Source organism: Dreissena polymorpha, chromosome 1, assembly GCF_020536995.1.
Source record: "Dreissena polymorpha isolate Duluth1 chromosome 1, UMN_Dpol_1.0, whole genome shotgun sequence".
Classification (NCBI taxonomy): Eukaryota; Metazoa; Mollusca; class Bivalvia; order Myida; family Dreissenidae; genus Dreissena; species Dreissena polymorpha.
The window spans coordinates 190,786,022-190,803,429 of record NC_068355.1 but is presented as its reverse complement, the minus strand read 5'-3'; the positions used below and the strand labels follow the sequence as shown (position 1 = coordinate 190,803,429).

The window sequence follows — 17,408 nt, the reverse complement described above, 5'->3', positions numbered from 1 at the left end:
GAGTTATGGCCCTTTGAAATTTTCCATTTACTGTACATATAGTGCAATTCTTGTCCTGGCTATTTCTCCCCAACTAATGACTGGAATTCAATGAAACTTTATGGGAAACTTCACTTCAAAGAGGAGATGTGCATATTATCAGCGGGTTCTGGTCGGATGATTTTTCACAGAGTTATGGCCCTTTGAAATTTTATATAAAAAAATTATTGTCCCCCCAACTACTGTGCCCTCAAGACGTTTCCTTATATCTGAATATATAGTGCAATATTGTGACAAAAAATACTTTTTGGGAGCATCACCCGTCTCCGACGGTTTCTTGTTACATGTTGAACTGAGCCTGTTTAACAGTTCTGGCCTGATATTATAAGTATTGATTTGTTGTTAGTTTTTATTGACTGTATGTAAATGTAAAGTAAGCTCTGTATTAACTTTACACAAATTGGACCTGACCTAATGTTTGTTTTTAAAGAAAATTCATTTTTTGAGTTATTGTTATTCAGCAATTAAAATTCCATTAATAAAAAGATGAATGAATAAATAAAAAAACATATAGTCTGTGTATTATTAAGAGAGTACATTGTACCTATATTATTGTTTCACTATGTTTGACTTCATATGTAGGCACTCTTTCAGGCCTCCCCAGATATCAACCACATATCATCGTCGCACGGTGTATGTTGTAGCTTGGGCACCCGCCTCCACTTCTACCAGTAAGTCATAATAATGGTAAAATAGACTTCTTCATGCTTTGGAAATGGCCAATTGAAAATCTGTCATACATCCCAAACTGAATGTAAATGTTTTAATCAGCTAGAAAAATCAGACTCCTGGTTAAGGTAAATATTTAAAATGTGTTTATGGCTAATCATCCATCAAAATCAGTAGAAGTATAAATTATTTATCATCTTTTCATCAATAATATCTTTAAGTGTATTTCCTTTCTGCTTATTTGCGTTTAAATATGATACAAGTTATTAAAAGTCTTAGCAGTCCAGTGGTTGCATTTTAGATTTTCTGTCTAAACGTCATTGGATTAAAGCCAGTGGAAGGCACTCATTTTTATACGCCCGTTTTAAAAAAACGGGACGTATTATAGTTTCACCTTGGCGGTGTGCGGGCCGGTGGGCTGGCGTTCGGTGTCCACAGCAGTTTCCACTCTCTAATTCAAATAGTTTTCATCCGATCTTCACCAAACTTGGTCAGAAGTTTTATCTAGAAAATATCTAGGTCAAGTTTGAATATGGGTTATGCCGGGTCAAAAACTAGGTCACCGGGTCTCTTAGTGCATTTTAAGCATTAAGCATGGTTTCCGCTCTCTTATTGAAGTAGTTTTTATCCGATCTTCACCAAACTTGGTCAGAAGTTGTATCCGGACAATATCTAAGTCAAAATCGAATATGGGTCATGCCGGGTCAAAAACTAGGTCACGGGGTCACTAAGTGCATTTCAAGCATTTAGCATGGTGTCCGCTCTGTAATAGAAATAGTTTTCATCCGATTATCACCATACTTGGTCAGAAGTTGTATCTAGACAATATCAAGGTCAAGTTCGAATATGGGTCATGCAGGGTCAAAAACTAGGTCACTTAGTGCATTTCAAGCATTTAGCATGGTGTCCGCTCTGTAATTAAAGTAGTATTCATCCGATCTTCACCATACTTGGTCAGAAGTTGTATCTAGACAATATCTAGGTCAAGTTCAAATATGGGTCATGCCGGGTCAAAAACTAGATCACGAGTTTACTTAGTGCATTTCAAGCATTTAGCATGCTGTCCGCTCTCTACTTGAAGTAGTTTTCATCTGATCTTCACCAAATTTGGTCAGAAGTTGTGTCTAGATGATATGTAGGTCAAGTTAAAATACAGGTCATGGTAAAGTTATCAAGTTGTCCAAAACCTTCAAACAGGCGTATCTTGTGACAGTTTGGCACTCTTGTTATTTGTTAGTTTTTTTATACTCCTCCAAAAAAAATTGGGGGGGAGCATATAGTCGCCACTTCGTCTGTCTGTGCGTGTGTCCGTCCGTCTGTCCGTGCACAATTTTTGTCCGGGCTATTTCTCAGCAAATAATGACTGGAATTCAAATGAACTTATGGAAAGCTTCACTACCAAGAGGAGATGTGCATATTTTCAGCCAGTTCTGGTTGGATGATTTTTATGCTCACTTAAATTTATTTTGGGGGGAGCATATAGTCGCAGCTTCGTCTGTCAGTGTGTGCATCTGTCTGTCTGTCCGTTCGTGCACAATTTTTGTCCCGGCTATTTCTCAGCAACTAATGACTGGAATTCAATGAAACTTTATGGGAAGCTTCACTACCAAGAGGAGATGTGCATATTATCAGCCGGTTCTTCTAGGATGATTTTTCACAGAGTTATGGCCCTTTGAAATTTTCCATTGTACATAAAATGCAATTCTTGTCCGAGCTATTTCTCAGCAACTTATTACGGGAATTCAATGAAACTTTATGGGAAGCTTCACTTCCAACAGGAGATGTGCATGTTATCAGCCGGTTATGGTCTGATGATTTTTCACAGAGTTATGGCCCTTTGAAATTTTCTATTAACTGTACATATAGTGCAATTCTTGTCCGGGCTATTTCTCCCCAACTACTGACTGGAATTCAATGAAGCTATTTGCAGCTTAACTACCTTCATGAGATGCGCATGTTATTTGTGGGTTCTGGTTAGATGATTTATTTAGAGAGTTATCGCCCTTTGACATTTTTAAGTTGCTAAACCATCCATCGTATTATTTTGTCCAAAGTTATGCCCCTCAAGACGTTTCCTTTTATCTGAATATATAGTGCAATATTGTGACAAAATAAACCTTTGGGGAGCATCACCCGTCTCCGACGGTTTCTTGTTTCCTATGGCAATCACGTTAGAATATTTCAAAAGTTATGTATCAGTTATAATACAAATTTCATAACACAATTTGTATTTTAATACAAAAATCTCTGAACAAGTCCATTTAATTCAATGTGATGTACAAATGTGTTATACCATATTTTTTTCTTAAATCACATCTCTCTTGTTATGAGGAGTTCCTAAAGGTCTGTAGATTTGATATACTTTTGTTGATAATTTATAATATCTTACAAACAAACAAAATCTGACACTTTGTAATATGTATTTGAGATAAGTTAATCAATCAATTAAAGTATCTAGGTATTTTAAGGCATACTCTTATACTTAGTCTTGCTCATTTTAATCAGTTGGATAAATACAGTATCTTTTATACAAAATTATGATACATGTGAAACATGTAAACAAGTGTAACTTATTTATAAAAAAGATATATTCATTGTAGAAAAATAGATTCTTGATGACGTAATATACTGATAGGATATAGTTCACAAACAGCTCTTGCCTTTAAGTGGATACACCACGAATTTTGTCTGAAATTGTGTTAACTTTGTAACAAAATATGATCTCCTTTCATTATGAAAATTATGATAGATATGGTCTGAATGACTTCCAGATGACCTGTTTATGCCATTCTCAGAGCCTAGATCCTCATGCATGGATAGTTTAAGATTTTAATTATTGGAGTTTGTGTGTGTATTTTTATTTTCTTAAGGTTCTTCCATGCCGAAGGCTGCATTATGTAAGGACTCAGAGTGTTTCCCACCACTCCCGCTTAATAAACTTGCGCAACTCACAAAATGTGGGACAAACTATAGTTGAAATTTTGTGGCTGTATGATTGTTTTACTAAAAGATGTTGAGTTTTGGTGCGGCGTTGGGCTTAGGGAGAAAACCACACCTGTCCAGTATGGTGACCGTCCAGTATGGTGTCCACCAACAAAACTGACATGCACCCTGAGTAAGGATTGAGTTGGGCACCTAGTTGAGACGCAAGTTTGCCAAGCATTGCACTAAACTAACAGTTCATTGTAGTAGTAAATCTAACCTGCATTTGTACAGATGTTTGGTTCCCCTTTTTCAGGTGATACTGGTTCCCCAGTCATGTACAATGTGTACAGCTGTGGGGATGGGAATGTTCTAGAACATCAGACCCAGTGTCTGGACAGGGAGGCAGTCAATATAGGGCAGCTCATACAGGCAAACAACCCCCAGTACAGGGTAGGTATAGTTAAATGTAAATTGAAACTGACTGAGTTGAAATTGACTTGAATATGAACCAATTTAATCAAGAATTGATTTTAGACAATCATTGTCTGTTTCATTTTGTGAACAGCATATTACTTTTGTATGCATTACTGAAAATGTACCAGTTCACATCTTGGTTATTTAACATATTGTCAGGTAAACAAAATAAGTATGTGATGTGTCATATGAAAATGGGTATTATGCCTTGTGCAGTCAGCGTAGATCTGGACAACCTGCTCATTCCTGCAGTCTGGTCAGGAGCTACCTTGTCAGCTTTAAACCTTTGCATGCTGGGTAATTTGTCGTCTGCTAAAATGTTGTCTGCTAAATTTCTAAAATTAGCATTTTCTTCGATTTTTTTTTCAAAGAATACTATCAGAATAGCAAACAGTTTGGATCCTGATGAGACGCCATGTTCTGTGGCATCTCATCTGGATCCAAACTGTTTGCACAGGCCTTCAAAATTCAGTTCCTGTTTATGTCACACAAGGTTTCATGGCCTCCTTAGCCAAAATCATGACTTTTCATCAGATTATACATATGCAGAGGCACAACTTGAGCAACACTGTTTGGATGTGTCTTAATCCACATTTTTGCATGCAGGAGCTTATGTAATGTTAAGATTGTAATAAAGAGAAGAAGAATACTTACACCACTTTATTGCACAAGTCATGGTTATTGCTGGTGTTAATTTTTTTCAGGCCACTGGTAAGATGCCAACAAGAAGTGAGATTAGTTGGAATGCAGACTTAACAGTGGTTGCCATTGGAAATGATGATGGGTAGGTATTCTTACCTAGCCGATAGAAAAGTATATTAAAGCACTTATATTACTCTATGTGCCATAAAAAACGAATGCGGAAACGTCATATAAAGTAATTGTAAGCTGAACAGACCTTTTTTAATGAGGTAAATGCTTGGCCCTTTTGTGCATGTTTGAGAGTTTTAATTAAATTGTAGAAAAATCATAAAAACAATGCTTTTTTAAAATTGATTTTAGAATTTCATGTATAAAATGGTTCTTTAGTTGTTCGAACAGCTAATGTTGGTACTGAAAATTTCAAGTCAGTTCGGCTTATCTACGAAAAGCCTACTACATGCCACACCTGCCATATTCGCGCGAGAAAGAGTTTTATAATTTATGCAAGAGGTTTGAGTATTCCAACTATATTCATTCACAAATGGAAACATTATGTGAATATCGTGTTAAATGGAATATTTTTTAACGGAGCTTATATAGAAAAGAATCAATAAACAATGTTTGTATTATACATGTAGCGGAAGAAGTTATTTATGAATGATTAAAATAGTCCACTATCTGCTGCGTCCAAATGACGTAGTACAGGTCATTCATAATCTGAGGTTATTAATAGATTCGGAAAAACAACACAATAGTATTAGGTTACGCTTGTTTATATTCTCAATTTATAAAACGTTGAACATGAGTTCAACAATAACTTCAGGGATACGATAGACAACAACAAAAATGCTTCATAATCGCTTAAATTGAATATAAAAAACAATTAAATATAACAAGAATTATCTGTTTCGTAATCTCGTTCATGTTTCTACAGCGGGGTTAAATTTGATATTTCTGGGAAACGTTCTTTTGTTCTCAACAGAAAGCGGCAATCTTTTGTATTTACGGGTGCTTATAAAGCACTAATAGAAGGTTAAGCTTGTTTATATTCACAGTTCTCAAATTAAAAACGTTGAACATGAGTTCACCAATCACTACAGGTATACTATAGAAAACCTCAAAAATGCTTTATAATCGCTTAAACCGTATATTAAAAAAGCAATTAAATATAACAAGAAATATCTTTTAAAAAGGTAGTCAGCGTAAATGCTGTCTTGTAAATAAAGTTTGGGATTTAGGTTTCTAAATAAATAAACTGAAAACAAAAGTTTAACTATTGTTTTTGTTTTTTACTTGTAAGTCGCATATTCACCGCATAAAATGTGTGTTATCATTGTCAAACCACAAATTATTGTAGGTAGATAAAAATGATACTTCGGAAGTGCACATCATTTGTGTCCTCACATGCCTTATTATGAGTATATTTCTTCACTATCGAAATGTATCGTATGTTAATATTTTATTTAAACACAGTTTTCTTTTGACACATTTAAATCACACTTTCATAGCCGTGTCATGCGAAAATGGGTCTTATGCGTTTCGGTCAGCGTATCTTAAACCCAACATGTGCATTTGCGCAGTCTGGTCAGAGGCGATGCTGTTCGCTATAAAATTACTCAATGTGTTATGGTCTCATTATGTATCTCCTGACCAGACTGAGAGATGCGCAGGCTGAATGGGCTATATATATATATATGGGCGCATATGGAATAAGACCAATTTTCGCATGATGAGGGATTAAAAATCTCATTGCGAATTGTAAATGGCACATTTAAGAACAATGCTTTTCGATACAAAATTGAATTTAAAATAGCAAACTTGTAAATAAGGGCAGCCTATCAAGGCATTCAAGAACGATTTCCAGATGTGCTGACCAATTACGGCAAACATTGTAGTTGGATAATTAAACGATTTTCATCTTATCATGACACTATAATATTTGGGAAATTTTTGTTTTCTCATCTTGAAAGCAAAACTGTGTTTATCGATAGCATCAATTATATATTCCCCGGACAATTTAGTGAACGAGTACTGACCCTGAAATTCTGCGAGATGGATTTTTACGGGTAATTGTAACTGGGCCACAATTCGTGTCGTTTGAACATACTGAGAGTAGTCCAGAATTCCTTACACTGAACAGTGCTATATCCTTTGCGCTGAGCACAGACACGGTGATGTAGCCAAAGTTTAGAGGTTTTATCTCGAATCAGCCTATGAAATATTCGAAAATATTCACGCGTGTCTGCTGGCATATGTATAAATCATTTAAGGTGAAAAGCTGGGTAAAACAGCTACGCCGAAAAAGCGCATTAGAGCTCTATACCTATGTTTAGGTCAGAGTTGCTAACACCGTGTGAACTGCTAGGGTAACAAGTAATGCATAAACAACAAAGTACGGGTCAACAGGGCTGTCTTTATGACTACCTAATTCGTGAGTAAAAAGTATTGCTAGCAGATTTATTTTTATTTATTTTCATCAATTATCTTATTGTATATTTTGAATTTGTATATGGTGTCAAAAATCAAAAGTTTTGTACAGTGAATTTTCATCATAAAATTATATTCTTAGTGAGATAGGTTTTAGATATTCCAACAATATTCATTTAATATGATGGTGATTGCAAATTGTCTTTATATTAAGTTCTCATTTCCATTTTCATCATACTTTCTATGCTTTCAGAACTTCCAAAAAGGGCCATGTTGTTGTTATTTTGTCTAAGTTATCTCTATAAAATAAATAGGATGATAAAAAGTGCACACAAATCTTGACCCGTGCGTAATGACACACTCTTTATAAATTTGAATGGCGTGTGTTCATTTCAAACTTGCAATTAATTTTGAAAAATGAGTTGCGTCTTAAATTATGCAATTGAGAACAACTTCAGTGCCTTCAGCGCTTTGATTATTAGAATTTCATGTAAAACTAATCTTAGTCTTATTTGAATTTGATTTCTTGAAAACAAGTAAACTTAGCAACAAGACTACCAGGCAGTGATTAAAATGCATGAATGTGATAAAAAATATGTTTCTAAGTAAATTTTCCTTTCTTTATTGGCAATGCCTTTATAAAACTAATGAAAAAGTCCATAAACATTACAAGGAGAATATTTTGTGTAAACATCAGCAAATCTGTGATTTAAATAATAAATAAAATTGAAATAATTGAGCTAATGCCCTCTCTGTTTCAGCTCTGTTGAGATATTCTCCAGTCCAGGGTTCCTGTTGCTAGGCATAGTTCAGACTCATCACAAGCTGGTGAACGTAATTGCCTGGCACCCAACCATTACCATGGAAACCACAACTGGGTCTGCTTACAGAAACTTCATGGCCATTGCCTCTAATGAGTTTCATATTTCGGTTGTAGACCTGAATAATCTGTTAGGTAAGTGTTATTGTTAACAGGGATCATATTTTTTTCGGTTTTGTCGGTCCTAGACCGATTGGGGCCATGATGGACCGATTGAAAAATTGAAAATCCCAAACAGTCGGTCCAATTCTGTTTGCTATTAAAATTCCCATGTCATGAAATTGGTTACACAGTGTACATGCTAACACACCCTAATTGCATTCTTATCTCGATTAGGTGTGATAAACCATTCCCTGCAGTCTCTAAACTGGTCAGGACCGGTTTATTGCACGTCAGACCAAGAATCAAAAACTTGTGAACAGCGGATTAAAGACGCATCCGAAAAGACGCGTCTGAATGCACGTGCTGTAACTAAACAAAACATGCCGATACATTTTCCACCAGCGTAATAATCCGTTAATATAATTATGAATGAAAGTCGCGGATCTGATCGACAGAACAGCCGAAAGTTATTTTTATGGGCGGAACTTCACATAAAATAGTACACAAGAAAAATAATATACATTGAATAAATCTTTATTAAAACCGTGTTAGAATCGAAATAATTTGTGTACTTTATACTTTGTTGTTGAATAACTCACGACCGGAAAATTAGATGCGTGGTTTCAAATGCTTCGCTCTCGTGATTAATCCCTACGCATCTAAACTATCGGCCGTGGGTTATTTGACAACAAATTATTTCTTAATTATTTGGTTTGTTGTTGTCAGTAGCCAACCTACGCACAGACATTTGTTTGGTTCAGTGCATGTTTGTAAGCTATTATCGAGTCGACAACAATTTAAAACATCGGTATAGACTTACACAGATTAATAATATTGACAACGATGAAAAAAGTCTGATAAAACAGCACACGAAACAACAATGAAATACCAAATGATAAAACCAGTTGAGAAAACTCGTTCCGTTTATAAAAATGCCTAAGGGAATTTTACTTGTACATGTATTATACCACCTTGAATGGCAAAACCAATGGTATACATTTTAACGTAATTTGTCATGATTTCGGATATACATTTTCGGATACTTTTCCCCATTTATATCCGGACCGATTGATGTTGCGGGAAAATAAGATCCCTGATTGTTAAGTAGTGTATGCTTATTGTCCCCTACCGGTGGTTTGGGCTCCGTGTGTCAGTCTGTCCGTCACAATTTTCTGGATCCTGCTATAAATTTAAAAGTTCCATATTTTTTTCATGAAACTTGAAACATGGATAGATGGCAATATGGAGAGTATGCACGTCATTTCATTTCGTTCCTACGTCAAGAATTTTGGTTGCTATGGCAACAATTTTTTTTTTTTTTTTTACTGACAATGGTGGAGTTTCAACTGTAGGGGACAATATTGCTTGGCAATCTCTTGTTTTAACTTATTTAAAGATTTTTGTTTGAAGATATGTTGGTTAAGTTGAATTTTCAATCTTTGGTATATGTGATGGTGTCTTCTTACTATGCCCCCCTTCGAAGAAGAGGGGGTATATTGTTTTGCACATGTCGGTCGGTCCGTCGGGCCGTCAACCAGATGGTTTCTGGATGATTACTCAAGAATGCTTAGGCCTAGGATCATTAAACTTCATAGGTACATTGATCATGACTGGCAGATGACCCCTATTGATTTTCAGGTCACTAGGTCAAAGGTCAAGGTCACAGTGACTCAAAATAGTAAAATTGTTTTCGGATGATAACTCAAAAATGCTTACACCTAGAATCATGAAACTTCATAGGTACATTGATCATGACTGGCAGATGACCCCTATTGATTTTCAGGTCACTAGGTCAAAGGTCAAGGTCACAGTGACTCGAAACAGTAAAATGGTTTCCGGATAATAACTCAAGAATGCTTACGCCTAGGATCATGAAACTTCATAGGAACATTGATCATGACTGGCAGATGACCCCTATCGATTTTCAGGTCACTAGGTCAAAGGTCAAGGTCACAGTGACTCGAAACAGTAAAATGGTTTCAGGATGATTACTCAAGAATGCTTACGCCTAGGTTTATGAAACTTCGTACATCGATAATGACTGGCAGATGACCCCTATTGATTTTTAGGTCACTAGGTCAAAGGTCAAGGTCACAGTGACTCGAAATAGTAAAATAGTTTCCTGATGATAACTCAAGAATGCTTAGGCCTAGTAGGATCATGAAATTTCATAGGTACATTGATCATGACTGGCAGATGACCCCTATTCATTTTCAGGTCACTAGGTCAAATGTCAAGTTCACAGTGACTGGTAACGGTAAAATGGTTTCCTGATGATAACTCAAGAATAATTAGGCCTAGGATCATGAAACATCATAGGTACATTGATCATGACTGGCAGATGACCCCTATTGATTTTCAGGTCGCTAGTTTAAATATTCAGCTGAACAAGACAATTAAGATTGTTGGTTCCTCAAAAGAATTCTAAATCTTTTGGACAATTCAGACAAAGTTCAATAATATTTGCATGACTTGGAGCAAACTGAAAAGTGTTTTATTTTGGTTATAAAAAATGTCACCTAAGTTCACTAACTTTAATAAAAGTAGTATTAGCCCAAGTGGACATAAATGTCTTTAAAAGTATTATAATATCCATTATTGCACTTCAGGAGAATATTTCAAACTAATCATAAATGGATAAAAAAATAAGCAGACATGCATTATTTGTCCCCATGCAGACCATAGTGACTCCCTGCAAGTGACGGAGACGTGGCGCCGTCTGGAGGGACATAGTAACAGAGTTACAGGCCTTGCTTGGAGTCCACACTCAGACATGCACCTTGTGTCAGTCTCCTATGATAAGAAGGCATTGGTTTGTACACATTTTTTTCTGCTTAGCAATAGAAATTTTGTATGCCCCTAAAGGGAATTTGATAGTTTATCTGTCAATCCATAAGTCGGTCAGTCATCTCGCAATTATTGGTTTCCACTCGTTAACTCTACCAGTTTTCTTTGGATTGTCTGTCTTTCTGTCCGCTTTCAAATATTTACCTCATTTTTGGTGTCTTAGTCGACCTGCATGACATACAGATTGAGTTTGAGTATTATCCCTGTCAATTGATTTTTGTGTGAAGAAAGCACCTTGAATTTAAATGTTTTCTCAAGATTAACAGTTTTCTGGACCTTTTCCTAAACGCTTGCAGATATTTACCTGTTTTTGGTGTGTGAGTCTACCTAAATGACTTGCACATAAAGTTACAGGTTTTTTTCCGGTCCACAGATTTTGTTACAAAGTAACTGGCCTTGGAATAACACTTTCCTGAATTTCTTTCCACAACATTTTCAGATACTGACCTGCTTTTTGTTTAGTGAGTCGACCTGAATGACTTAAAAGATCCAGTTCGAGTTTCCTTTCGGCTATTGATTTTGACGAAGTAACAGGTCTCTGGCTTAGAAATTACCCAAAATAAAAGTTTTTGTTTGTTTTTTAGCGAGGCTGTTTTTGGAGAAAACCCGAGGTATTGTCATAGCCTGCTCGACGTCCGCCGTCCGCCGGCTTCGTGCTAAAACCTTTACATTGGCTCTAAAATCTAAGTGCTTCCACCTACAACTTTGAAACTTCATATGTAGATGCACCTTGATGAGTTTTACACGCCACAACCATTTTGGGTCACTAGGTCAAAGGTCAAGGTCACTGTGACCTCGTTAAAAAAAAAAAAATTCTGACAAGCTTTCGCAGCCGAGCGTGGCACCCGTTATGCGGTGCTCTTGTTAACTATATGCTTGCAAATATTGAACTGATTTTTGGTGCTGGAGGAATCATAATATAAGGCCACACTTTTTTGTCACTATGAAAGTTGCTCAAACATTTGCACAGTTGATATGCATTTAGAACTTCGTTACACAGTATTAAAAACTAAGTCATTTAGTCAAATTAACTTATAAGCTTGTGAACACTCTAGGGGCCAGAATATTTTTGTAATTATATCTTTACTGAGTTTTTAAATGGTTATTGAAACAAAGCTAATAAACAAAGTTCAGTTCCTTTTTGTATCAGGTGAGCTACCAAAGGCCTGTCTTCTGCTTGTTTTTGACGTTACTTCGATATTGAGATCTTACAACTGTTTCTATTTTCCACATAATTTTATTACACTAAAATATAAAAATGTGCAAGTAAGCTCACAATATGCTTACTGACAAAATGCCTATACGTGTTTAATAAAATATAGTCTTTAATTACCTTGAGTTGAGGAATGTTTTACAATGTTTGTTTAATTATGGTTTATTGGTTAATTGACAAATCCTTGTCATTTGGGTAGCTTTTAAACCAATAGGGCTAATATCCTTGTGGTTGAATATCTTCAAATCAAAATAATTATTTATTTGCTGATAAATGCCAGTTGTTTTGAAACCATTTTTAAAGTACATGTCAATACAGGTATGGAATGTAGAGAAGGGCACAGTGCTGGCCTGTTATGAAGGTCACATAGGTCGCCTGCTATGCTGCCAGTGGAACGGCCTTGACCCGTCGGAGGTCATCACTGGGGGAGATGATTACAGCATCCATGTCTGGGCAGTAGGGGATCATCCCCTGGTACAGGGGCAACTGGGTAGGTGATAGGAGAGATAACTCAGCAATACATACACTCTAAACACTATAAACTTGAGTATTTTAGTGCTTTTATACATCACTATATAGCAGAGCTATTTAGATAAAAGTGAAAGGTGGAGATAGCCTGGGGACCGTTTCAAAAACGTTGTAGTACACATTTATGATACAATACATTTTTCAAAGATGCATAATTGCTCAAGTCCATATAATATGATTATAAATTTTCAGTACTCTATTAATTTCATTGGCATCTCTAACGACGTATACATTTGATGGGCATGGCGAGTTAGTTCTTCAACTAAATTATTTCGATTGCAAAATTCTCTCGTAAGTTAAAATTGTTGTACAATCGTTTATGAAACGGCCCCCAGGTCTTTAATTTATTATGGATATTCTATATTGATGTTTACTTATTCATTAGTGCCCTTGATATTTATAATTTAACCTTTTATGTAATGATATGTATACCCATATGTTTATTGGGACACTTGCCCAGATCGCGCAAATAACTGTTATTTATAAACGTTTTTGTATGTGTCATTTCCTATTTCAGATGCAAAGAAAAAGAAGAAGAAAAAGAACAAGTCAAAGACTGTGAGTGAAGAATCAGCAACCTCCATTCCCATAGAAGCAACCTTCATTCCCATAGAAACCAGTGTCCCTGACCCAGATGAACAAGATGACCTTGATGACCTTGAGAAATTGCTGGAAGAGAAAAGGCGAGAACTTCTTGGTGAAGGTCAAAGTAAAACAGCAGATAAAGGTAGCGCTATAAGCATTTATAATTGGTTCTATTACTGTTGACTCCATTATGACAATTATTTTTTATTAAGTTTTCAGCTTATTCAAAACAAGCACACCATAATTTTAGAAATGTTAAAAGTCTAAAAAAAAGGATGTTTAACCTTGCAACATGAAATTTGTAGTAAGTCAATTATGTAATTTTGAACAATTGATATTAATGGAAATGGTGTGGAATTGTGTGAAAAAAATTCCAATGAAACCTTACAATAACACCTGTGAACAATTGTTACAATAACACCTGTGAACAATTGTATTCTTTCACTTATGGAAAACAATTAATCTTTATTGATATTGAATGTTAAAAAAGAAAGTATTTTTGTTTAGTGTCTACACCATTAGCCTCTGATACTGCTGATGAGATGAGTGTGTCTCTAGTTGCTGTACAACAGACCACAATCATGAAACAGAAGAGAACTGACAAATCAGGTAGATTGAATTGATACATGCAACAAGATCAATTAGCGATTAACTTGCTTGCACATGTTGCACTGGGTATTATTTCATCCGTAGGCTCTTGCAATCAAACTTAACAGAAAGATCATATCTGATCATAGAAAATGTTGGAAATCTATAGTTTGTTTGGTTTTCCTTTGGAAACTTAATTATAATATTTTTATGTCGAACAAGTTCCACTCTTTTCTGATGTATTTCGCCTAAATAGGCTTTTTCAAAGTTTGTTTTAACAAATTAACTACATTTTCTTTCTATTTCTCAACACAATACAATATTTTGTTTGTGTTGAGAAATAGAAAGAAAATGTAGTTAATTTTTTAAAACAACTTTGAAAAAGCCTATTTAGGCGAAATATATCAGAAAAGAGTGGAACTTGTTCTGTGTAAATTTATATTTATCCCTACTGGATACAAAACTGAGTAATATTTTTATAAGTTTATATGATTAATTGTTGTTGTTTTAAAAAAAATGAGAAGAAAGGTTAGTTGGTCTGCAAATCATCACCAAACTTAAAAGGACATGATTATGTTGAAGTGAGCAAGTAACTAGTAAGTTTTGCCCTTGAATTACACATATCTATTATTTGCCTCTATCATTTTTAGCCCAATACTTTAAATGAGATCATTACCAAACATGATGCAAATGTTTACGGGCCGAATTTGTCGGCAAAGATGAAAAGTTTTCTTATGAGCATTAAAATAAAATTTCTTAAAAACATGAAGGATTAAAATAATGTCATCTTTTGATTATTAATTTGTAGATTCGAGAAAGAAGTTGAAGTCAAAGTCGATGTTCCCTGTCATGAGCAAGAGGGACAACTCTGGCAGACAGACACTTCTGGAGGATGTTATTTCCCTTGCCAAGCTGATTTATGGTGAGATTTATGGTGTCTATTTATTGGTGTTGCTAAACAAACTCTTTGTGATTCAATTAATAACTGGCAGATTCACAAGAAAGGCAGATTCACAAGAAAATGCTGTTGGGGTGGCATATAGCATTCGGACTGTCAGTCTGTCTGGCATTTTGTTTTCTGGAGTTTTGTTTACACAATGCTTGAATCTAATTGCATGACCTCCAGATGAAGTGTGAGTTTTGTTCCAGTCCATTGATTTTTGGCCAAGTAACACATGCCTTGTTTTTAAATAGAATTACTTTTTGTAAATTAATGATATCTTGTTTATTAAACAACATACATATCCTATTGTTTATTATGCCCCCCTTTGAAGAAGAGGGGGAATATTGTTTTGCACATGTCGGTCGGTCGGTCCGTCCGTCGGTCCGTCCACCAAATGGTTTCCGGATGATAACTCAAGAACGCTTAGGCCTAGGATCATGAAACTTCATAGGTACATTTATCATGACTGGCAGATGACCCTATTGATTTTCAGGTCACTAGGTCAAAGGTCAAGGTCACAGTGACTCCAACTAGTAAAATGGTTTCCGGATGATAACTCAAGAATGCTTACGCCTAGGATCATGAAACTTCATAGGTACATTGATCATGACTGGCAGATGACCCCTATCGATTTTCAGGTCACTAGGTCAAAGGTCAAGGTCACAGTGACTCGAAATAGTAAAATGGTTTCCAAATGATAACTCAAGAATGCTTACCCCTAGGATCATGAAATTCATAGGTACATTGATCAAGACTGGCAGATATGACCCCTATTAATTTTCAGGTCACTAGGTGAAAGGTCAAGGTCACAGTGACTCGAAACAGTTAAATGGTTTCCTGATAATAACTCAAGAATAATTAGGCCTAGGATCATGAAACTTAAGAGGTACTTTGATCATGACTGGCAGATGACGCCTATTGATTTTCAGGTCACTAGGTCAAAGGTCAAGGTCACAGTGACAAAAAACGTATTCACACAATGGCTGCCACTACAACTGACAGCCCATATGGGGGGCATGCATGTTTTACAAACAGCCCTTGTTCTGCGTATGCTTTTAGCAATGACTACCTTATTGATAACTAGTTCTTATGATTTCCCATGCACAAAGTTTATGTTTTAGTTTAGAAATGTTTAATAACTGTCACTTTTTGTTCCATTTAGTTAGTTTCCATGTAGTGAATATGTCATTGATTTTGTTAACAATAGGTTCAAACACATAATCTTTTAGGAATATATATATAGTATGTATGTGTCTGATCTCAAATCATGTCCATACTGACAGAATTTCAATAAGGGTAAGAGAAAGGATGCAGGCCTCAAACAATCTAATAAGAAATGCTGTATTAAATACACATAACCTAACTGTATTTAAATCTCAAATGAGTGTTTGAATGATATTGATGTTTCTGTATATAAGATAGGTTCAGCTGCGGTGAATAAGTCTTTCCTTGACATGTTGTTGACACCATTAATAGCCTTACTGCTATAATGTCTGCTTAAGGTTTAATGATATCCTGTGTGTTAGAAGCCATATACGTAAAATACAAAGCTGGAGTGTTAAATTGCTGTATTGGTTGGTATTTGATATATCAGTTACAGTAATATGCGTTTTGTACTCTCTAGTTTTGAAATATTGTATTATCTCCAGATAAATGCCTATCATTATGGATCATAATGGAATCTTGGAGGCTTATAATTAGGTTAGTGCAGAAATGTGACAACTCATATTGTGAGTGACATATAAGCACTTATATCTTGCTGGTTTTTGTCATTTGCATTACTTATGCTGTTTTCATATCAGAAGATGTGTGGACGGAAATTATGGTGTTAAACCTTAGGTCAAGTGAAGTACCAGTATCGAAATCCGTGTTAAACTTTGGTTATTATTCATTCAGCCATGTCATGCCAAAATAGGTCTTATGCCATATTCTGCCAGCATAGCTCCAAACCAGCATGCCCACATGGGATTCTTGTCTGGAGATTTTTTGTTCTCTTTGAAGCTGTAAAGCAAGGTTTTGCGTCTTGTAATCAGGAAGAGTATTTCCTCACAAGACTGCGCAGGCTGATCTTGTGCTGGCCACATATGGCATCAGAGCCTTTTTTGCATGATGCACCTTAATTATAAAGTTTGTGTTCATGCAAAACCTGATTATGTCGGTGAGGTGAATTGAGTATGTAGAGAATAATAGGTTGAAGGCGAACCCGATATGATCCTCCGACGAGCCAGATAACCATTCTCCATCTACGTCACCAACCTATTATTCTATTTATCCTGTCACGTTTACAACATTTGTTGAAATGTTTCTAAAATATCTAGTTTTCGAGTATTTTGTGTTTAAATATGTAATATGGTAAACATCATGCGCAAAAAAAACAACATTGTGACGTCACGTCAGGCAAAGCGCTTAGGCTAGCTTCCATCTTGTTAAAACACACAGAAATCGAGTAACTCATAATTAATTTAATACACAGAGACGAAATTATGCTGTTTAAATAATAATGTTTTTTACATGCATTTGGTATTTTATTAATAGAAAAAAGTATATTTTATTAATAGAAGATAGTAAATGCATGCGCATGTGCGGATAGCAACTGACGGATATTC

The 17,408-nt window shown here is 35.6% G+C and overlaps 1 protein-coding gene across 1 annotated transcript in view; it reads left to right on the top strand.

Annotated features, from left to right (window-relative positions):
* LOC127864326 (gem-associated protein 5-like) overlaps positions 1 to 17,408 on the top strand; it is a 216,700-nt gene that overhangs the window by 22,180 nt on the left and 177,112 nt on the right. Inside the window, exons 9-17 of the mRNA XM_052403980.1 lie at positions 634 to 710; positions 3,947 to 4,083; positions 4,812 to 4,891; positions 7,938 to 8,131; positions 10,777 to 10,910; positions 12,477 to 12,648; positions 13,204 to 13,413; positions 13,779 to 13,880; positions 14,668 to 14,781. Of these exons, the coding sequence (XP_052259940.1) occupies positions 634 to 710; positions 3,947 to 4,083; positions 4,812 to 4,891; positions 7,938 to 8,131; positions 10,777 to 10,910; positions 12,477 to 12,648; positions 13,204 to 13,413; positions 13,779 to 13,880; positions 14,668 to 14,781 (1,220 nt within the window). The remainder of the gene's footprint in view (positions 1 to 633; positions 711 to 3,946; positions 4,084 to 4,811; positions 4,892 to 7,937; positions 8,132 to 10,776; positions 10,911 to 12,476; positions 12,649 to 13,203; positions 13,414 to 13,778; positions 13,881 to 14,667; positions 14,782 to 17,408) is intronic.